This window comes from Echiichthys vipera, assembly GCF_963691815.1.
Source record: "Echiichthys vipera genome assembly, chromosome: 22".
In the NCBI taxonomy this organism is placed as follows: domain Eukaryota; kingdom Metazoa; phylum Chordata; class Actinopteri; order Perciformes; family Trachinidae; genus Echiichthys; species Echiichthys vipera.
Window position 1 is genome coordinate 8,053,144 of NC_139847.1, and position 14,716 is coordinate 8,067,859.

Consider the following 14,716-nt stretch of genomic DNA (forward strand, 5'->3'; position numbering starts at 1 on the left):
AATAACAAGTTTGGGACACCATGGGGAACTTGACAACACAAAATGTGATTGATTATTTTTTATTCTGGTACTGTGTTGAAACCTTGAGGAAGCTGTTTTGCGGGACAGATTTGAATGTTGTGATGTAACAAAGATATTCTCAGTGATTCTCAAAGCTCGTCGCCGCCACAGTTATCACTCTCAAACAAGATATTTGTACTAAAAGTTAATCTTGCCACAGTGTTGCATCCCTATTATACACGCGGGCATGGACTAGTTTTTGAGTCACAGAAAACTTACCGTTGCTCCGGTATGATTTATAAGAGATGCATCAGATACATGCCTGAGCAACAGAGCAAGAACCATATGTGTTTCTGTCCTTTTTTTTTTGCATGTGTGTTTTCAGAAGTCTGGCACACATTGCACGAGGACATGTCAGGGTGTGTATTTTCGGTCTCTTCTGAGCCTTTGGGTGTGGATGTGGGTGTCCCGTCCCCCCCGCAGCACTGTTTGGACTGTCAGTCACAGCTGTCAAACACAACCCCGTATGAACGGCAGGCTGGGTTTACACTCTCAATCAACCCCCCGCTGCGCGTGCATGTGTTGACGTGTGTTAACGTGTGTTTGTGTGTTGTGTGCATGGGAGGGTGGGTGGTCGCCGCTCTATTCATAGCAACTGCCAGCCCTCTCTGTCACCAATACCTCATAAGTCATAAAAGCTGTCAGAGAACGATGAGAGTTTTCCCTCCACGCAGAGGTTAATCTTTTTTTTTAACCAACATGTCTGTGCATTGCAGATGTACTTGTGTGTATTTGTAGCTTGGAGAGGGGTCTGAGAAGTAATTTAAAGGCTACGGCTTAGAGCTACATTCAGTGCCGCTAAACATTAGGCCCATTTCACTTTCAGGAGTTAAACTTTCATTATTTTAAGCTTATTAACTTAATAGTCTTGAACCAGAACTCTCAGTATGCAGATAAAGTAGCTTGTAGAAAATAAGACGAGCCGATTTTGGTCGGATACAGCTGTTATTTTTATGTGTCAGACACTGATGTATTTAATGATTATTTAGGTATAAAGCCCAATTCCTCTGAATTTAGTTCTGCCTTCTCATTTCAGGTCGAAGTTTAAGTGTGTACAGGGCAGCTGTGTCTTTTAGGTCAATACACATATTGTATCGGGACATCCCTGATATTTCAGTTCAGTAATTTCTCAGCAGTTGCATGACGGATGTCGATTTTAAGCAAATTAGAGGAGTTGTGCCAAAACTAGGGCTGGGTCCCAAACTTCAATACTTGTAGGCAACAAACAAATTGCCTCCAAGTATCGAGTTTCGCAAAATGCCTCGTCATCTCAGCAGAGTAAATCTCAGCATCAGTGAGTCAATAAGCATCCAGCATGCTTGTACCAAGATCTAATAATGCAGATGATCAGCTGTCTACATGTAACAAAGCAAAAAAACATTAAATACAATAGCACATATAATCACATACACATATACAAAGAAAAGTTGTGGATTTTGTACCATAATGTTGTAATTAGTAGCCCGACGCTGGATTGTTTTCACCTCTAGGAGTCTGTGTTTGTGTCCTCATGGCGAAATGTGGTCGTTGAGGCGCCTACTTTATCGGTAACTACCATAGAGGCAGTTTTGAGGATTTCGCCAGGCATCTGTTTTCTGGACAGATATTGTCGCCAGGATAGCGTCGTAACCGTGCACGATGGAGTCACGAAACTTTACAGGTGCTTAGTTGAGATCAAAATGAATGTGGAGATTGATGTGATCAGAGCAAGGGCGCATGAGGTAGGGGGGTAGAAATTCGGGAAGGGGCCACTTCCCCGCCACCTGGCCCAATTTGGATGTCATGGCGGGGACTGATCCTCTCTAGTTTTTTTATTTACAATTTTATACATTTAGTGTTGTAAACTTATCGTTTACAATAACCGGTATCAATGTCACGGTATCAGTTTCAGAGTATCCAGTTCTAGCCGAGGCACATGTGTATGCGCTGCAATCAAACAAACTGAAATACAATTTTGTCGTCATTTCAAACATTAATCTGAATGAAACAAGCTGCTGTCTGCTAGTCTAAGTATTTATTTTGGTCTTTGTGTTTTTGAAATTGCTAGTACTGGTTGTGACATTTCAGTCTAAACAGAGTTTATGCAGGTCACCAAAGTCCGGTACACGATAGAAAAGGTAATTGTTTTTGAAAAGTTCTAAAGCTGCATGCACATTTTTACATGCGCGAGTAAAACATTTGGTTGTCAACTTGCTGGCTACTGCTAACGTGTGTACCAAGGGTCTAAATGTGAGTCAGAGTTTCTCCTTGTGCAGAATCTTTTTAAAGGGGGAATGTTTATTAATCCTGATAAAGTGAAAGCCTCTTTCCCCCCTTTTCTCTGCAAGCACTCCCTTCTGATTTCTATGTGACTAGATAGCTGCGTCTTACTGTCGGCTCTGGTTCAGATTTGACTTTTTTTTCTTCTTCTCAGAGATGCTCACTATAAGTGTTTGCGGTGTTCTGAGAAAGAGGCCTGGGGGGAGGTTTGGTGTGGAGTTTCACTCTGTGTCTTCGAGGCGTATCTGCTGTTGGTTAGAGGTGTTGGGTTTTTAATAAGCTACCCACAAAAATATGGTCTGTCACCCTCTGGCTGCTCTTGAGAAATTAAAGTGTCAGTCTCTGCATATTTGTGGACCGACATGTGTGTTTATTCTGTATGTTCAAATTGTCGGGAATTGATGATAATAATGCCATCATATTTTTGGACCGGTATAAAGTTTGAACCTCAGACTGTATGTAAAGATGGACGAAACCACTCCACTTCCTTCCACTACGCGAAGCCAAAAGCGAAGCCAAAAGCGAAGCCAAAATATCCCCGATACGGGCAGTGCCATGTTGCAATTTTGCAACCAGAGTCTGCGCCGTATTGATTGGGTGGTATCCAAGTCACAGTTGTCAATCATGATGTTTACCCTGTTTTTATAGCATCAATTAACTAGTTAAAACCAACATTATCAGTAAAATGGACGCGTGAACAAACATCAGCAGGATGAAATCTACCTCAAATGACAGAAACCATTTTTGAAGATTTATTTGAGGTGTACTTTGACTTTTTAGTGTTAGTTTTTGACCCATATCCCATCTATGTGACCTTATACTGCAGCCAGCTACCAGGAGGCCATCCAGATGTTTTGGCTTCAGTTTTGGGGAGCCATCAAGCTATCCATCTTTATATAATAGTCTGTGGCTTGACAGACGATACCTGTATTTATGAAGTAAATGTCCTCAATAAGCATTTATCTTTAATGCCATCATACTTCCAAAAACATTACACACATTTTATTTTCCCCTCAGAATATTGTTATTGGCAGGATGGAGGAGCTGTTATCAATTTTCCCATGGCTCTCAGGCTACAGTTTCCTTCCAAACAGCATGGAGAACAATTTGGTTAGTGAACGTAATCCATCACCGCGAAAGAGAAGCTGACAATCTCGGTTTTGCAAAGTTGCATCAGAATGGAAATATCGGGCTGTAAACTTTTTACACGATGAAGGATGTTCCCTTCACCGTCTCGGATTAATGTGTGCAAACAAACAAGTGACGGGAGTGAGCGAGTGTCACTCCCATGTTCTACTTCTCTGATTTTCTGCGTGTAAAACTTTCAGCCAATAGCTGACGCTCTCTCTGTGGTTCTGTTAGGACCCTCATTCTGTCAGTCACAAGCCAGTCAAGCCAGCAGACGAAGCACACCACGGTGCTTCTGCCAGCCTCAGCCCTCAAAATTCAATGAAAAAAAATAATACTTACTTTGCTTTTCATTTTGATACGCGTAATACTTGCCTTTGTATAGGGTTTAGGGTTAGGAGAATACCTGAATACCTGCCTGTTGACCTGACTTTTTTCCAGCATTTTTGTTTGTTGAATTCCTATTTTCTCTTTGGAAGATGCTACAAATTTGTAGGGCTGAAAATAATGAAAAATAACATTTATTTTTGTGAATATTTATTTTACAGATGGCCCTTTTTATGGTTATTGAAATAACCATATATAACTGAATTAATGGTAGCGTCAGTGTATTCTGTTCCTTGAGTTAACAAGGGAACTATCTAACATGTTGCCCTGACCATTCAGTAAATGTTAAAGTTGGCGGAGGGATATGATGACGACGACGTGATGAAGCACATTTGGTTATGAGCCTTGAGTTGTCCTATGCTGAGAGAGTGTCATTAAAGTGGACACAGTTACACAGAAGAAGCCGCCTCAGTGCTCTTACTCTATCCACGTCCGGAAAGTAATTGAATATAGTAACTACGAGTTGTTTACACTAAGAGTAACCAGTGTTCCACTCGCGACAACTTTCATTATTGATTAATCTGTGGATTATTTTCTCAGCTACTGAATTGATGGTTTTGTTTATAAAATGTCAGAAAAGTGACAAACAAAAGCATAAAAATGTCGCATTTGAGATGCAAATGCCTGGCATTTTTGCCTGAAAAATGACAAAAAGGATTCATTGTTTATCAAAGGGGTTGATAAAATGATAAGTGGAGTGAGTAGCGTTAAATTATTTACTTAACTGTTCCCAATGATGTTGAATTGTTCTGACTGGCTGGTGTTAGCATTATGCCGCTTTCCTTACCTTTTGCTCACCTGGACACCCTCGTAAGGCAAATGTTTTTCCTTTGATAATTACTGTAGCAAACGTCATGTCCTCATAGAACAATTTAACTTTAAAGACCCAGGTGACATTACCTCAGATTGATAGACACAGGCCCAACACAACAGCCGCCATCAGCGCGCCCCGGGAAGCCAACAGTGACCTCGCTCTCCCAGTGAAAGCCTATAGTCCGGACATCCTCTTCCGCCTGCTTCACTTCTACTGTAAATGGAACAACTGTCCGTCCCGTCTCACACCAGTTCACTGGCCTTGGCACACTTACGCATTAGTAACCATGCCAGGGTAAGCTTCCAGTGAGTTGGCTTAGCAGCTTAATGGGCCTATCAGGTTCCTAATAGGATATCGCCAAAGCAAAAAGACCTCATTACAGGGTTCGTAAACAGAAGGGATAAGAGACGTACGGGTAATGAGTTTGATGGTTTACAAGTCTTGAAAGGCAGAGGAAACGAGCAGAGAGTTAGTTCAGTGCACAACAAGTGTTGATCTTGTAATGCCACTCTTATAACGAGGAATTTAAAGGCTATGCTTCGTCCATCTCCATTTCAGGCCAGGTGTTGTTCTTTTCTAGCTGTGTTTGTATGTTGCTGTCTGTTTTTGTCTGATTGCTGTGGTCGGGTGAAATAAACCTAATAATATATATTATTTGGAGACAGTTACGTTGGCAGAGACATGTTTACTAGTAGCGTAATCCATTATGTACAGGACTGTAGGTTTGGGCTTTTGTAATGTGGAATAAAAGACAGATCCTTGTTGACAAATGTTCATTTTGATGCATCTGAATGTTCCAATTTGACTGGAAAAGTATGTTTGCAGTTACGTTATAGAGACATAATGATCTTTTGAAGTGATTGCTTTCATGTATTTATTTTTTGTTGTAGTGTTAGAAATGCAGCCTGGTCATCAGTTTCACAACATATTACTTCTGAAATACATTTGTAAAGTGCACTGGTGAATGAAGAAGTTTATTTTAGATGTTTACTTTCAATTTACTTGACACTCTCAAAATTCAGGACAGCCAAGTCCTCAAATACACAGCGCTCTGGCTGTTTTTCTTCTTCTTCTTTAGTACAAAACTACATTGAAATAAATATGAAATAAACATCAATTCGCTCTATACCCTTACGTCTTTCTCCCTTGCTGTTTGTCTCATCCACATTGTATCCAGTGGAATCAGTGATAGTGAGCAGCAGAGGAAGGAAGGGAGAGTAAAGATAACAGATGGAGAGCAAATCAGACGAAACCCCTCTTCTTACAGAGCTTCCTTTTCCTCCATTAACCTCTGGACTGATTTTTAGATTGTCTGTCTGAGTGTGTGTGTGTGTGTGTGTGTGTGTGTGTGTGTGTGTGTGTGTGTGTGTGTGTGTGTGTGTGTGTGTGTGTGTGTGTGTGTGTGTGTGTGTGTGTGTGTGTGTGTGTGTGTGTGTGTGTGTGTGTGTGTGTGTGTGTGTGTGTGTGTGTGTGTGTGTGTGTGTGTGTGTGTGTGTGTGTGTGTGTGTGTGTGTGTGTGTGTGTGTGTGTGTGTGTGTGTGTGTGTGTGTGTGTGTGTGTGTGTGTGTGTGTGTGTGTGTGTGTGTGTGTGCGTGTGTGTGTTAGATGTGGGGAAAGTCTGTTGACTGTATTTAACAACTACCTGTGTTGCACTTTTGAAGAGATGGAGCCTTTATTGCTTCACAAAATGGGATTACAATTAAGAAAATTAGAACAAAAAAAGTAATAAGATTAAGTAAAGTGTTGGAAATACAGAGATAGAAAAACACTTTTTTTAAAAAGTGAATGCTGGACTCGTGGTCGAGAGTTTTACTTCTGTTTAAGCCCTCGCGTCGAGTCATTTTGATACTGAATGATGGTCTGAGCTTCTGTCAAAACTCTATGCGTGAACTTTTTTGACCTTTGCCACCATATATGCCACTTTAGAGTCACGCCTGTACCCGAAACCCTGCAGATGCAACAGTCAACGTGCCTTTCTCTTGACTTTGCAACTCTACCTTTTTGTGGTTTCCTGTGTTTGGTCCTGTTTTTTTGTTGCTGTTTGTTTCTCGAGTGTTGCAGTGAGCTCGCGGAGGTGAAACGGTAGTTTTTCACAGAACTCTCAAACCCACCGCTTCTTCTGACCGCCTTTTTTCACTCCTTCACAGTAAAACCACTCTTACTGTCCACAATCAAAAAGTACCAGAGCTGTTAAAGAGTTGGGATGTGGACATATTATAAATGCACATGAAAAGCATCTGAAAATGCAGCTGTTGTGAATCTTAACGCCGATCCATTTGTTGTTTTATGATTGCTGTTTCAAAAGAGGGAGTAAATGCAGCCACAACTGTTTGATGTTAGTGTGCAGACTTGGCTTCACCTCCCCTCTCTCCCTGTGCATCCACCTGAATCCTCCACGTCTGCGGAGATCCCATTCTTCCTCTCCCCACCACACGCCATCCGCTTCTTCTTGCCTCGCCTTTAATCTCACCCCACACTTTCCCCCTGCAGTATCCTTTTCGCCCATCGCTCCCTGTTTGCAGCGGAGGAGGGAGGAGGGAGGAGAGAGGAGGGAGGAGAGGGGAAAAAAAAGAGAGCCGTCTGGAATCCATTAGCCAGTTGAGGCATCGGTGTTTCAGTGTGGGAACCTTATTGATTGCCCTCCTTTATAATTATTCCACCTCCACTCCCTCCTTCTGGCTCTTGCACCAATCATGCTTTCAGTTTCTCTCGCTTTCTCCTGCCCTTCATCCCCCTTTTTATCCACTGCTATTTTCATCCCCGCCATTCGTGTTGGCGTGCTTCTTTTCTCAAACTCGCACTGTGCTTACGTGCCAAAACCCCGAACCAACCGAGCGACACGTTATGTGTGTTTATTGATGGTGTGTAAGATGTATTGACATACTTATCAGCAGCATGCAACGCTACCACATCCTACACAAGGAGAAACTCTGACTCACTCACTCACACTTTGTGTCAGTCCTGTAGACACATGTACACACACACACCCTTCTATACAGTCACCTCCACGTGCTGCAACCATGCACCTCCTGTTGGTGCCAGCCATGTGCCATAAGCCACATGTTACTGTAGTGCTTTAACAGATGTGGTGGAAACGGGTAACAGACAGCATGATTGGATATGTAACAAGGTGTGAGACTCAATATCTTCCTTCCTTTTTTCTTTTTTTTTTAAACAAAAGATTGACTCAGTGGTGCATTGCTGTAACATTTGCATATAATCAGTAAGTAATCTATAAGAAAACAAGGACACTTGCATTTTTTTTCTCACTTTACTGCAAAGCTGTGTGCACTGCAGGAATATTACAGTGGCGCTCAAGAATGTGTCGTCTATGAGTGAGAATGGGTCACATATCTGCAGCCATGTGCGCTCCTGTAGTTTGTTATTGCTGCAGCAAGAGGCCGATTGAGCGCTTTGGGGAAGACTTTCACCCCAGCCAGTTTCTAACAAGCTATGGTGATGCACATTTAAATGATGCCAACTGGCACGTTTGGATTTAGAGCTGCAACGATAACTCGCTTTAAAGATCGACAGAAATTAATCCGCAACTATTTTGATCATGGAATACTCATTTTTTAACGAAACCTGGGATAAGCGGTTGAAGATGAGATGAACTCCAGCTCACCAGAAAAGGAAGATCTGATGCTTTTCTTTGTCATACCTGATAGTAGGGGTGTACAGTAACAATACATGCATCTGGACCCACTTTCGTAGTCATTAAAATATGTGGATAAGGCCATTAATAAGTGTCAAATCATATTTTAGTTGCTTTTTTGTGAGTTATAAATGTGGCTGATGGTGTTAAACAGGCAGATGACATCGCCTCATATCGCTCACAGCAAATATTGTATCACTGTCCAAAGAATCAATATAATACCGTATCGTAGTAAAACTTGTGATTTACACCCCTAAGGGAACTTGATGGTCAACTGAATCTTTTGGATTTTGGACAAGCCATTTGAAGATGTCATATCGATGTCAAAAATGGAAAATACGACGGTCGTTTTTCACTTCCATCGATCGATCAAAAAAAGTATTGTCGTCCGCAGCACTATTTTGGTTTTATTCAGATTGTTTGTGTCATGATTCAATAAATAGATCACGCAGCACTATTTTCTAACTTCAGTGTACTTCGTAGCAACAATAGAAAAAACATTCAGTCTTAAAATCCACCATCTTCCACCCTCTGTGTTTCTATTAACGTGATTTTCTTTTGTTCTAGTGTTGTTTAATGTGCTTCCTCATTGATTTTCTATTTTTTTTATGTGTAAAGCGTCGTTGAGTACTGAGAAAAGTGCTATAAAAATTTTATTTTTTTATTTTTAGTCCCCTGAATTGGAAAATAAATCACCTTACAGTGGAGCTAATTGACCTCAGGATGCCTGACCAAACAGTAAAATAGCAAGGTAATGTGTGCAGAAGTATGCAGCTTTTTTTAGAATTTTAAAAACAGCATAATTATAGGAATGTTAAAGTCGTCCATGTGTATAAATAGTAAGAACAAGGAAATCAAAGTGTCACCACCAGCACTGGCTACATGTCTTGTAAAAGAGAAGTTTGTGTACATGTTCTGAAGGTAAACATGAACTCTTCACCTGATCATAGTTGGCTGAAGTTGCGTTTTGTTTTGCCACCCCTGATGGTTGATTTGGCTACTGTAGTAGTTCCAGAAGCAAACAACATGTGACGGTCTTAAAGCTCTTGGCTTCTCATTCGTGCTCGCTACATGGATGCTGGCTGCAGGCTGTAACCTGGCTTGCGTGTCAGTAACTGACGCGCTGCCAAAGCTTTGGCGCTGGAGAAAAAACCTGTTTCAATTTGTACACCTAAATGATGACATGTAATGTCATAAAAAAAACAAAGAAATGATACTAGTGCTTGTGGCCCTGCTTTCCTGTCCTTTTTAAAAGTACCGTATTTCCTCAAATAAAGGCGGTGTTGAAAAAGCAAGAGTGAACAAACTCCAGGTGGCTGTCATATTATGTGCATGCCAACTCGGCATACTGTGTATTTCTATCGCTTTAATTCAATAAATTCATTCTGAAGTGTTTTTTTTATTTGAAACAGACACAGGAAGTGTTGAGTTTGTATTGCCAGCGTGATGCAGTAGTTTTAAATGGGCAAACAGGAGCAGATCAAAGGAAGCAACCCGCTAAAATCTGACTAATTATACTTATCAAACAGAGGGAATCAGAAATAAAGGCATGCTTCGTTCTTTTACAAACCCGCTTCACATAAAGGCCTGTTACCTTTTGTAGTTGAGATAAATAAAGGTCCTCGTCACTATTTGAGGAAATACGGGTACCTTGTGTGCAGGCCAGACCGTATTTCTTTCAACAGGTTTTACAACAACAACAAAAAAAGAAGTTGACCAGAAAATACTCATGGTCAGCTGTGATATGTTGCAAGCTTTTTCCGTGCGTTTGAGTGGAAGTGTGGTTTTCCTGCTATATGCAATCAACGACTACGGCTTTTTTGGGATGACTCAGTTACTGAATCATTAGGCTTGTTTAACTTAAAGTCTACTTTTAGGACACGATCTTTCTAGTAAGTGAAGATATATGATGCTGTCACAGTAGTGGAACTGAAGATGTGAAGCCAGAAAGGGCACAACATCCAGAGTTGAGGGGAGAAGACTCGAAAATGAAATGACTTTATTCGTGTCACTGGACTTGCATGACAGGTCCTCCCTTGCTTTTCTATAGATGTAAAGAGCGTCTAGGGCCACATTGCAGAACCGTATGGCGCAGCACGACTAACAGTTTGACTGTCAAACGGGTTGATTTAAATATTTAGCGGAGGTTCAATTCATTTGACACACAACAGGAGAGACTTAGGAGACCAGATTCAAAGTACTGTATTTTCCGCACTATGAGGCGCACCTAAAAACCTTCAAATTTCTCAAAAGCCGACAGTGCGCCTTATAATCCGGTGCGCCTTATATATGGACCAATATTGAGCCACAACAGGTCTCGCAATTACGGTAAGCAGCCGCCGACTCTATTTTCCCCCGTAGAAGAAGTAACGTGCGGTGTATGTTGAGATATATGACCGTTTCATTTCCATTTGTGTGTTTGTGTAAAGAGCCCAAAATGGCTCCTATTAAGAGACACGCTTACGACGCAGAGTTTAAACTCAAGGCGATTAGTCACGCAGTAGAACACGGGCATAGAGCAGCAGCCAGAGAGTTTAACATGAACCAATCAATGGTGCGGAAGTGGAGGAAGCAACAACCATCTGACTGTTTTGTTGACATTCCCTTTAGCGCAGCTCCATCTAATGGATGCATAACGTAGCCCCAGCCTTGACTGTAGCGCCTATTCTATGCGCTTTATAATGCGTTGCGCCTTATATATTTCAAAATAAGCCATTCATTGAAGGTGCGCCTTATAATGTGGTGCGCCTTATAGTTCGGAAAATCCGGTATATAGCAGGCAGAAAACTTTACCTGTTACAAATTGTGAGAGCTCCGGACAGTTGTACCAATTCTTCATAAGCAGTTGACCCTCCTTCATCATTCTACATGTTTTTGCCTCTCAAATTTGAGAAACAGCGTGCTGTCAGTAACGCTGAAAGACGTGTACCTTATTTTTGGTAGTCTCATTTTTGCATCAAGTTTTCAGCCTCCTAGTCTACATGTTCCCTTCTGCTTTTACTACCCATTTTCATTCATTTGCTTTCCGTGTGTTTTGACACGCATCACAGTGAATTTTCATGAAAATGTAAATGTATCCGTCTCCTTGTTAAAGCGGAATTCGATTTGTCCTTCCACTACCCATTTCTATGACATAACTCACACGAAGAATACAGAAGTGTTATTTCCCCGCGGTATCCCCTTTTCAAAACATCGCATGTTGCCTCAGAGCAAGTGAAATCTGCCTCCGGGCTATTATGCACCATCGAACTGGAAGCGGCGTCGGTGAATTATCAAGTCAGATGCTTTCTTTCTTTTTTTTTTTTTCACAGCTCAGTTCAGCACACATAAAGCCTGAAAGCTGTTGCTGTTGTTATCAGTTTGTTACATTTTTTTAATAAGTGCTCTCCAGTTAATGGATTAAGTACCATATGATCAAACAATGAGGTCTGTATCACTCCCACATCTATTACTTATTGGACATTAAAACCTGCAGGTTGTAAAAGCATAGATAACTGAAATAAGTATGTGTGCAGTCACTGTAATCTCAAGCAGCCCACTCCGTCGTCGTCTGGTCACATGTCGGTGTTTGTCATCTAGGAATTGTTGGTTATAAGATTTTCAAACTTTGATAAAATACCAACTCTTTAAATACCACGGCAAAAAGAGGAAAAGTCCTGGCGCACAAAACAGGATGTTTTCCTCATTTCTTTTTATTTACAACCTGTGTCCTTTGGTTGAAAATATGATTGAATCTAGGTGGTATTGAACAGTCCCGATGCTTTTGACAACCTTTAGTGGGTTATTCAGCTGTTGCACTTGACACAAGATGAGCTTTTTGTGTTTGCACAACCTGTTTGAACATGCCATTGACAGACATTAGTTTGAATAAAGTTCAGTGTCTGTGTACACCTGCTTTAACCTGCCTGTCACTTGCCTTTATTTGAGCACAGGGCTTCCACCCACTGTCAAGGCCTCTGTGACAAGCGCGCGCACGCGTGTGTACGTGCACCGTCGTGGAATGCAGTGTTCGCTCTGTGTTTGTGGTGTTTGTGATAACCAGCTCGCTCAAGTTTTCTTCTCACTCTGTGTCTTTTGCAGGAAGTTCGGCGAGCGCCCTCAGCCACTGCGCCTAACGAGGTGAGTGCGCACACACTTTTACACACACACACACACACACACACACACAACATATTCCTCCCCTAACACCTTTTGTTGTCATAGTGGTATTGCGTTTCTACCAGTGTGTAGACTGTACACATTTGAGTGCATGCAGTAATTCAACAACACGTCTCCCACCTCTAAAGTAAATCTTTCAGCGGTTGAAGGTTAGGGAGGTAAAAACTACAAACCCATGTATGCTTTTTAGACCATAATGTTCATATTAATACCACGTGTTAAAGGGATGGTTCAGATTTTTTTTGAAGGGAGCTTCTATGAGCTAATTATCTGCAGTAGGATGGGGGTTTTGCACACCATTAAAAAAAGGTGACTAAAATAGGTTTAGGTACTTATCCATAGTCCTAAAATACATGTGGCTGCACAGGCCCATATCCATGTGGCTAAAATACATGTAGCTGCTTCCAAAAATCTAAACTATCCCTTTAAGTGAGAGAGATTCATTTATGTAATGTTACATTGAGTTGTGTTGTCTAGTTGAGAATGCACAAATAATGTGTAAAGCAAGAAAGACTATACTTCTGTGTAAAAATACCATAATTTAAGAGGACAGTGTAATTTGTTTGGACCACTATGACGACTGTGTGTTTCAGTTTGTGGGGTGACTTTCTGGTTTTAAACTTCCGCAAAATCAACATATAAATCAATTGGAGAAGATGTACAAAATCTTTACTTTTAAGAGGTAAAGGGATGAGGAAGAGTTTATAGGATGAATATGAGGTATAGGATTGACACTGGGTGGATATTTGGTTTATATAATAGCGTTGGGATAGTTTTTAGAAGTGTATATTTAATTGTTTGAGTTCTTCTTCTTCCTGCTCCTTTTCACAATATTTATTCATGAATATCGGCACATTAAGTTTGCTTTATGTACTGGTCATTTTATCAACAGCATTCAACAGGGTTCAGGATTTTTCTGGCTGTCTGCAAGGCGTCTTAAAAAAGTTATAATCCGATGTTTATGAAAGGTTCTCCACCTTTTCCACATTTCCATGTTTACACAACCAGTCCGGGGGATTTGTGATTGGATTCATGCCACCAAACAAACATGCACACGGCCATTACCACAGGATGAATATAGTGCCGATTGGCTGCTTGTTGTTTTCACGATAACGACAACAACAACAACAATAATAGCATGTAAATTTGCCAAAGCAGCAACATTACATGCTGACTTTAACTGTTTGTTCTGGCCTGATCTTTCATACTTCCACTTATCGGACAGCTGTTATCTGTTGTATTACATCATTTCTGTTCTGCTGTTGATTATTTATGAGTTGGAGCACGGGTGATTTTTCACTCTCGGAGACAGACTTTTTAATATGTGTTGACATGAACTCCCTGTCTCCCAGTTGTTTGTCGAAAAAACAAGCTAGAAACACAATTATTCACCCTTTCCGAGGATTTGCAGTGTAAAACTTTGTGTGCGCTGTTCTGTGCGCTGCATCCAACCAAGCTGTGACGAGCACGTTTTTGATTATTCTCTTCCTCTTATGTTTGTTCCAAGTCGTTTGGAGCAACATTTTGGGCGAACACATAACATTGATGGATGTTGTGGTTGCTTCTGGACATTTGTATGTGTGTGCGTGTGTGCACTGTGCTTGTTAGTGTTTCTCTTTGTGACTGGCAACATGTTTGCGTGCGTATGTGCACCTCTGCTGCGCGTGGCACTCAGCGGGGAAAATGAGGGGTTGCACTGCCTGGAACGGCTGAGCACGGTTTTGCAGAAGAAAAAAGAAAGGGGTGGGGGCCAGCACCTTTTGATGTGTCCCCCTCTTCATTCATGTGCTGCCAGTCCGCTGGCTTGCACTGGCCCATCCATTTGTGTGATGGTTTCGATTGGCCTGAAATATGACGGACACAAAACACTCTTTTCCCCAGCAGCTGAAAGCACGACTCCTTTGGTGTGTGTGTGTGTGTGTGTTTGTGTCTTTGTACCCCTGTGTATCGTGGTGTTGCTTTGTTTTTTGGCTCAGTTTCCTCATGTCTGCACGTTCACTCATAAACCACTTGCCCCGCCGTTCTTGCAGCAACAACAGATTTTCTGTCAGGCAGCGGCACAGACAGCTAAAATAGTGCCCCCATCCTGCCGGGGCTTTTTTAGGGCAGCTAAAGCGCCGGGTCCTGCAGGGCCGCCCTGTCAGGAAGGCTACTCGACTGGAAATACAATACATGACACACATACACTGGAAACGAGCGCTCACACCGCCGTGCTCACACACACACACACACACACACACACACACACACACACA

General features: G+C 41.6%; 1 protein-coding gene across 1 annotated transcript in view; it reads left to right on the forward strand.

The window, feature by feature from the left end:
• rbpjb (recombination signal binding protein for immunoglobulin kappa J region b) overlaps positions 1-14,716 on the forward strand; it is a 53,229-nt gene that overhangs the window by 18,886 nt on the left and 19,627 nt on the right. The window contains exon 2 of the mRNA XM_083937261.1: positions 12,384-12,422. Coding sequence (XP_083793387.1) covers positions 12,384-12,422 — 39 coding nt within the window. The remainder of the gene's footprint in view (positions 1-12,383; positions 12,423-14,716) is intronic.